The 8,486-nt window shown below is 44.1% G+C and overlaps 1 protein-coding gene and 1 pseudogene across 3 annotated transcripts in view; both read right to left on the bottom strand.

Moving 5' to 3' along the window:
* Positions 1–223: 223 nt before the first annotated feature.
* LOC123617410 (cardiotrophin-2 pseudogene) lies at positions 224–3,754 on the bottom strand (annotated as a pseudogene).
* A 151-nt stretch (positions 3,755–3,905) lies between these two features.
* FMO4 (flavin containing dimethylaniline monoxygenase 4) overlaps positions 3,906–8,486 on the bottom strand; it is a 29,912-nt gene continuing 25,331 nt past the window's right edge. For 2 of the 3 annotated variants that reach the window (XM_045518006.2, XM_045518004.2), the window contains 3 exons: positions 7,043–7,105; positions 5,582–5,987; positions 3,906–4,298 (listed from right to left, as the gene is read on the bottom strand). In XM_045518006.2, the coding sequence (XP_045373962.1) occupies positions 4,236–4,298; positions 5,582–5,987; positions 7,043–7,105 (532 nt within the window). In that variant the 3' untranslated portion in view covers positions 3,906–4,235. The remainder of the gene's footprint in view (positions 4,299–5,581; positions 5,988–7,042; positions 7,106–8,486) is intronic. The other variant, XM_010956881.3, reaches the window with a different exon arrangement.

Raw genomic sequence — 8,486 nt, 5'->3', positions numbered from 1 at the left:
TGAACCATATGATAAATGACAGAAGATAAAATGACTTTAGTAATATTTTAAAATATGGGATTATGAATTATCCCTCGGGCCTGTGTTTCATTCTTAATGGAGGAGGTGGAAAGTCTCAAAGCGGCTGCTCTGAGGGAAACTGTTTCAGTGTCAGCTGGAGCCGTGACCCCTTACAAAGGTCCAAGCCTGAGCCCAGACTGGATTCTCCCACTTACCTCTCCCAGGGAACTGCACACACAGCAGGCCAGGCATTTGATTGGTTCCTCCCTGTGCATAAGACCTGATCAGAAATACTTGGTCAGGGTCAGACTACAGCTGGGCTGAGTTTCTTAAAGCAGATCCCAGTGTCTCCACTAACAGGATTTGAGGATTCCTGAAATCAAATTCCATGTACAATGTTATGAGAATGTATGAGGTGGAGGATGGTTTATTTTGCTGTCATATAAAATTCCAGATAATGAGGCAACTCTCCTTAGCACATTGTTGCAATTATACTTAAAATTTGGTTCAATAAAAGGCAAAGCAAACATTTTCATAATTTCTGGTTTCATTTCTCAAGTTGATATCTTGGTAAAACTGGATTCCTCCCCTACCCCAACTATTTACTGTGAAAATTTGATTCTCATTTAAAATGATTCATAGGCAGTGGCCTTTGGCTGGTATCCTTTGTTCTTTGAGAACTGGGGTCATGGAATGTGGTTAAGTGTACTGTTTAGAAGTCTATTGCAAGTGTAGAGAAAGGAACAGAGAACAGGAAGACAAAGGCTTCCTGGAGGAGGAGGTGTCCAGCATGGGGCTGCATCGACGAGCAAACTGAGGTGATAAGGAATGAATAGAAGAGTTGCCTCCCAAGGCAACTAATGAGACAGCCTGAGCTTTAGGGTTATATCTGTTTGGGTTCAAATCCCTCTTCTGCCTCTTACTTGCTGTGTTGAATCAGGGCAAATTACTTAGTATCTATGAGACTTTGATTTCTCATCTAAAAATTAACACCCCCCAAAAAATAGCGACACTAAAAATAATGAGCTAATAATAACATCTCAGTTTTGCTCTCTCCCTCAAGAACTTGGGTGTAGATAGCTTACATATGACACGTGTATGGCTGTTAGCATAAGTGATGCCATCTTCGGCCCTTACAGTTTCTTCTGTCCTTTCACTGACCCTACCCAGGACTGAACTGGGCAGTGAATCATTTCTCTGTGGTCAAGGGCTTTGTAGTTAATAGATATTGTTTAATAATTATTAGGACCAGGTGGCCTCTATGCTCTGTTAGTCCCCAAACAATGATGAAAGCTTTCCCTGACGTATTCCTGATGCTCACAAGACTAGCTACCCATTCGTAAATCTTTTTTTTTTCTTTTTAACCACTGAAAAAGAGTTTCATTTCTGAGAATAAGTTAGGTTTTTTGTAAATAAAATGTTTAAAAATAAAAAGAACACTAAAGTTACCGGTATATAGTTGTTGAAAGTGGGGAGACACTTTTAAGGAGAGTAGGCTCCTTGGGGTACAACTTGGTCCCCCATCATCTCCAAAAGCCACAGTATAGACAGGAGGTTCGTGAGAGCCCCAGGCCAGGGATACAATCTGTCAGCGCAGAATAGAAGTGGATGTGTCTGAGCAGGAAATATGTGACATGAGCCCTTAGTCTTTCAAGAATTGGACATCCATTGATCAGGAGTGAAGCCCCTTAAGATGGGAAGTTGGAACAGTGGCCATAGACAGAGAGGTCAACTAGGGGAGGAAGTGAATTACTGCAAGAAGGGAGGCCTATTTGCTCAAAAGCCCATATATTCATACAGAAAGCGAGGTAGACAGAGACAAAAGGCAGCCCCTGGACCTCCCGGAAATTCCATGGAGGGGAAGGTCTCGGGAGAGCCCAGGAGGGAGGCTGACTTTGCTCTCCCTGTAGTGGGGCCTGAAGCCTCTTCAAGGAGACACTTATTTCCACCCCGGAAGTGGACAACCAGTGCCCCTGGGCTGGTAACCCATGAGGTGCTACCAATAGAGTCCCAACCAGACCTGGAAGGGAGGCCATAGGACCTAGGCAGGAAGGCCCAGGCAATAGGGACTCGAGGCCTGGCTCCCGGGAAATTTCCCCAAGTCCATGTCACAGAAGCCCTGTCTGCTAGACAGGATGTGTCTCCCTTCTAGCCAAGGAGCAAGGCAGAAAAGAGTCTGAAAGGGGAAGTGTTGCCGCCTCTGATCAGAAGTCCTCCTCTATATGGGGTATTTGGCCTTAAGAAGAGCCAAGTCCCTCATGGCTCGGTCTGGCCAGTGGCCATATTCCCCGGTTACTATGTAGCCTCGACGTTTCTTCTTGAAGGCCGAGGCCCCCGAAGGGGACAAGTCCAGGAGTGTCCTCCACTGGGGGGGTTGGGCAGACCCAGGGCAGCCTTGATGGCAGCCATGTTGCCCAGCAGGCCTTGAGCCCTGAGTCTTGCATCACTGAGCTGAGCCAGCAGGATGGGACTGCCAGGGTTCGGGTCTCTTTGGTCGTTCCCCATGAGCTGGAGGTGCTGGGTCAAGGCCAGGAAGGGCCCCTGGACACGGCTCAGATGTTCCCCATCATCCAGGGCATGCCAGGTCTTGAAGGAGATGTCGGCAGGAGGCAGGCTGCTGAGCTGGAGCTCTGGGGCTGAGAAGCCAGAGTCACTCAAGGGGCTGCCTTGGCACTGGAGGTAAGTCTGCAGCACTGTTGAAGTATTCTTCCGCATGTAGAGTGCTGGGTCGTAGGCTTGACTGATGCGCTCAGCTGGGGACATGGAGGCCCCTGGAGTGAGGAGTGGCAGCAGCAGGGTCAGCAGGCAGCAGAGGGCCAGCGGGCAGCCCATGCTCTTGTCTTCGCTCCTTCCTCCCTGCACTCTCTGGGTAGTTCTGGGGCACCTCCCTACTCATAAATCTTAATTTAGGAATGCACATACTGTTTCCAAGCACGTGCCCTCCATACCTCAGGTAAACTGTAAAATTAACCTAAAAGGCGCTTGGTGGTATGGAGTGTAGTTGTGACTGCTTCCAGATCATTGCCCGATTCAGATCCCACCCTGTGAGCGAGCATTTTTGGTTCCTCCGTCCTCCAGTGACAGTTTCTGTTGGTCAGTTTGAGTTGGTTTCGAAGATTTGGAATTAAGTGCTTCTTCTACTGGAGGATGTCGTCAGTAAAAACCTAGAGACACATGAACAAATTATATCAGGAGGCCCACTCCTAAGGATTGAGAATAATTCTTCCTTTGCTATTATTTGCTGGCTGAATCCTGGAGGGTCCATCTGAGAAGCACGTGGCTGGTATAGTGGTGGCAGCAGCGATGGTGGAGGTAACAGGCCTCAGGGTTTGGTGGGGGACATGAGGACCGAAGAGTGATCCTACTTGGAAAGTGCTACTGGAGAATCCATGGAGAGCAAAGGCTATACTCTTTGATTAGGCAACAGGGAACAGAGCCAGGCAACAGTTTTCAAATCCTTTGATTCAGACAATTGAAAAGGTCCGCAGTCTCTTCAGCTCTAGTTAATTCACTGTGTAAGTAACACCCTATATTGTCTCACTGAATGTTCACTTTTGAGGTAGATAACAGCATTCCTTTCTTCTCATTTTCCAGATGAGGACACTTAAGGCTCAGAGAGGCTAAGTAACCTGGCCAAGGCCTCACAGCTAAAGGCACAGCTGGGATTATAATCTGGGTTGAATTCTAGAGTCAGAGCTTTCAACCAGTACACACGGCTCCCAGTTGCTGTATGGTTGTATTTATTCTGATTGCCATGTGGGTTGTCTTTTACTCATAAACTTAGCTGTTGATGGACTGTCCTTGCTCCTTTGCATAGCTGAGGTCATCTGAGGTAATTCATCGAGTTGGCAGAAGAAAAGAATGTGAGTAGAAGAGGAGACAAAAGGAACGTCAGTCAGTGAAACCAGTGTTTGGTCATCAAATATTTATTTTGCAACACTTTGTGTCAGGCAGTGTTTTAGCTGAACAAGACATGGTTTCTCTCAAGAACTCACCATTCATTGGGAGACAGACACAAAAAGAAAAGTGTACCTCAGTAGGAAAAGAGCAATGACAGTGGTATATGGGGTGTACTCACTACGAAAAGGCAGTCAGCTCTGCTTCAGGGATTCAGGGCAGGCTTCACAGAGGGAGGTAATCAAGCTCTCCCTTGAGAGACAGTCGGGTGTGGATTCGAGTGGCTGGCAGAGGCAACAGCTTGTGTCGAAGTGATGAGGCAGGACACAGTTCACAGTTTAGTAGTACTGGATGGCAGCGTTTGAAGTGGAGGGGAAGCTGCAGGACCGGATTCTGGTGACCTGGGCAAAGGGACTCAGATCATGAAGACACTCCTCTCCCAGGCTAAGGAATTGGGTTATTATCTCTAATCAAGGGAGGAACGTTGAAGGATTTCTGAATGGAAAGCGACGTGACTGCATTGGATCCTTTCTGGCTGCCCCTCTATATACACCTTCCATCATCTTTGCTCTGCTCTGTGGCTTAGGAGGCTGACCTGCACGGACGACATCAGTTGTACTGGTATCCTAGGACTGCCATAACAAAGGACCACAGCCTGGGTGGCTTGTTCTTTCACAGTTCCGGAGGCTAGGAGTCTGGAATTATTGGCAGGGTTTTTCCCTTTGGAGATTTTGAGGGGGAACCTGTTCCATGTCTCTCCCTAGCTTCCAGTGTTTGCTTGCATGACAATCCTTAGTTTGTAGGTGCATGGCTCCAATCTCTCTGCCTGTTTTCACAGGGCATTCTCCACTGTGTCTGCATCTCTGTGTGTCTTATCCTCTTTTATAAAAAGTCATATTGGATCTAGCTCACCTTACTCCAGCATGATCTCATCTTAACTTATATACATTTGCAAAGATCCTATTTCTAAGCAAGGTTACATTCACAAGTGCCAGGGGTTAGGACTTGAATATATCAATTCAAGCCACAACAGTCAGCAACCTTGCCTTTGAGTTTGGTTGGATCAGGCCATTGGGGAGCATGGGCAGAGGATCAGCAGGAGGGAAGAGAATGAGATCAGGCAATTTACTTTCCCAGCGCTGTACTTCTGGGGTCACCATGGACTGCCTTTCTTGGTCGGCTGAAGGTTATAGCTGTTGAGAGGTGGTATCTCTCTCTTATTCATAATTGGTTTCTCCCCTTGCCTCATTAGGTCTATGGATGGTAAGAGCACCTCACTGTTACTAGTCTGGGAGTATTTCATTCAATTGTAGGATTTCCCTACACTCTGCCCAAACCATTTGACATAATCTTGATATTAAAATTTCCACAAATTACCTAATTTGGAGTACTGTCTTATCACCACCAGGATCTTGATGGAAAGAAACAATGACAATCTTTTTATTTTAGAGTAACTGTGTAGGTAGCAGAGTAGAATGTGAGTTGGAAAAGGAAGCGAAAAAGCAGGTACTGCGACTCAAGAGGAAGACAGTACAATAATTCAGATAAGAGGTGATTAGACCTGAACTGGGCTGATAGCAGTTAGGATGGAGAGGGGAGGGGGAATAAACAATTTGGAAATAGAATTATTGTGACTTAGCACAACGCTCATAATCAATCAGACTCATCCTCACCAAATACTTACTAGGTAAGAGGAAATTCTGTCCTGTAGTTTATCTGGCACCAATTTCGAAAAAAGCGAAGATTTACAGATCAGTAGAAGGGAGGCGAGTAGGATAGGAGCCGCCCAGACTTTCAGATAATGTGACCTGGAGGCAGGCTTGGAGGAATCAGGAACTACTCGAGTTCTTAAGGGCTTCAGTGTCCTGTCCCACTGGGTCAGGATGGCCGTTCGGGCTCCATCCCATTTTCCAGGGCCCATTAGGCGATACTGATAAGGAGTACATGGTCCAAAGAAAACTTCCCAAGCTAGCCTGGGATCCTGGAGGAACAGAAGTGGGATACTGGGCTTCGTGCCTATGCATGCAGCGAGGTCATCCATGTAGGAAATGTAGTCAAGTTTGTCTCCACTGGGATCTTTCATCAAACCCCTGACAGGGAAAAAGACAGATCACTTTTCATTTTCAAGTTACAAGTTACTGCTCCTCCCACCATTTTGTTTCTTTTTATCAGATTCAAACCACGCTGGGAATGTTCTTCTGTGTTGGAAAGGAAAGAACAAGAGGAGTTTACTTAGATGGGGTATTTGTGAGTGTATTTAATTTTGTTAAGGAGATGGTAAAAGGAGGCAGTTGGAAGAGGAGCTTGAGATAATGTTTTAGGTTCTTGAATTTGATATGAGAGTAATCAGATCAGCCCAAATATAATAGTTGTTGAATAAATTAACATAGTCAGAAAGCATCACATTTATGGCCACCTAAATTGTTTTTATTGATGTTAATTGTGAGTTGAGAGGGCCATACTTGGTGTAACAGTACTGAACATGACATAGATATAAGTACAGTTGACCCTTGAACAATGGCGGGGTTAGGGGTACCAACCCCTCCATGTATCCATGTGAAATTTTGTTTTCCCCCAAACTTAATTACCATACTAATTAGTTATTAGTAGTTAACCAGAAGCCATGGTGACAATATCAACAGCAGATTAACATATAGTTTGTATGTTATATGATTACTTTCTGTGTTCTTATAATAAAGTAAGCTAGAAAAAACATTATTAAGAAAATAATTAGGAAGAGAAAATGCACTTACAGTACTGTCCTGTATTTATCAATACCATAAGTTTATGTCACCTGTTTATAAGATGAATCATCTATCAGTACCTATGTCAATACTGTCTTCTATGATACCAAACACTGTCGATGTTATATGTACTCCTAACACTAGATATCAAAACTGAAAAGATAATGTGAAAAAGAAATTCATGCTTATTTACAAGCATAATGAGTGATGCATTGATTATTAAGAAGCAGCAATATGATTGCTTTACTGTAGCCTAGCGTAATTGATATGACTGCTTCACTGCAGCCTGGCCTATGCATGAATGAATGAATCATTACAAAATTCTTATGGCATAGAGTCTTACAGTCATATTCATAATACAGTATTGGAAACATTGTTACATTAAAAAAAACTCCACTTACCTGTGATGATAGGCTGATAGTTTTTCCAAATATGAGAGAGGCAGACTGTACAGTAATGTAATTCTTTGAAAGCAAAGTTGGAGAATAGAAAACCAACACATTATTAATTTTATATTACTGCAAACATCACTCAGCTCATGCCTATGTAAGGATGGACGATCCATTTCAGCACAAGTCTTGTGATATTTTTACATGATAAATACTTGAGCAATGTTTATGATAAGACAAAAACTTCTCATACAGTTCTTACCATGTAGTTATTAGATGTTCATATGAAGACACTTGCACGCATGTACAACATGTCTGTTAACTGTATGGCATGATGATGATTTACTATTCATTAAAGGAAAGTGGATCATCATAAGGGTCTTCATCCTTGTTGTCTTCATGGTGAGTAGGCTGAGGACGAGGAGGAAGACGGGTCGGTCTTCCTGTCCCAGGGATGGCAGAGGTGGAAGAGGTGGAGGAGGTGGAAGGGGAGGCAAGAGAGGCAGGCACACATGGTGTAACTTTACGGAAATACATTGTAATTTCTGTCTGACTTTTTTCCTTTTTCATTTCTCTAAAACATTTCTATATGGTACCAATTCCTCTCCCATCATTTGCTTTAGTTTCAGTGCCCATATAATAGAAGGGTCCACGTCATAAAGGAAGTCAAAATCAGTCTTAATCAAATGGAACCCTTCTGCTAGATTGTCTAATGTCAATTTGTTTTCTGGCACTGCTTCTTCTATATCTTCTTCCTCATCGTCTGATGCTGGTTCGGAAGAACTCATCTCCATCAAGTCATCTTCTGTTAATTCCTCTCGTGTGGTATATATTAGCTCTTGAATTTCTCCGAGATCCATATCTTGAAACCTCTCACCTCCCCCATCCCCCACTTTTTTTTTTCCCCCATATCCACAATCTGCTTCAGGATCTCCTTGATTGGCTCTCTCGCAAATCTGGTGAAATCGTGTACAACATTTGGACACAGTTTTCTCCAGCAGGAATTTATTGTTTCAGGCTTGCTGGCTTTCAAGGCTTTTTCTATAACCATGATGGCATCTTCAGTGGTGCAATCTTTCCAGACTTTCATGAGGTTCTCTCTATTAGGGTTCTCTTCCGTAGCTTTGGTAATCCTTTCCATGGAGCACTTTGATGCCTTGTGTTGAAATCGTGGGGTTCTGGGTGGCCAGGGTCATTGTCCAATATCAAAGGAACTTTAAAATGTAGTCATTTGCCAGCAAGATACTTCCTGATTTCAGGGACAAAACATCAATGTAATCAATCCAGAAAAAGGGTTCTTGTGTTCCAGGCCTTCTTGTACAACCAAAAGACTGGCAGTGGGTATTTATCTTTTCCCTTCAAGGCTTAGGGGTTAGCAGCTTTATAGACCAGGGCAGTCCTGATCATAAACCCGACGGCATTTACACACAACAGAAGAGTTAGCCTATTCTTTCTG

Source organism: Camelus bactrianus, chromosome 21, assembly GCF_048773025.1.
Source record: "Camelus bactrianus isolate YW-2024 breed Bactrian camel chromosome 21, ASM4877302v1, whole genome shotgun sequence".
In the NCBI taxonomy this organism is placed as follows: domain Eukaryota; kingdom Metazoa; phylum Chordata; class Mammalia; order Artiodactyla; family Camelidae; genus Camelus; species Camelus bactrianus.
This window is presented reverse-complemented; position numbering and strand designations above follow the sequence as displayed.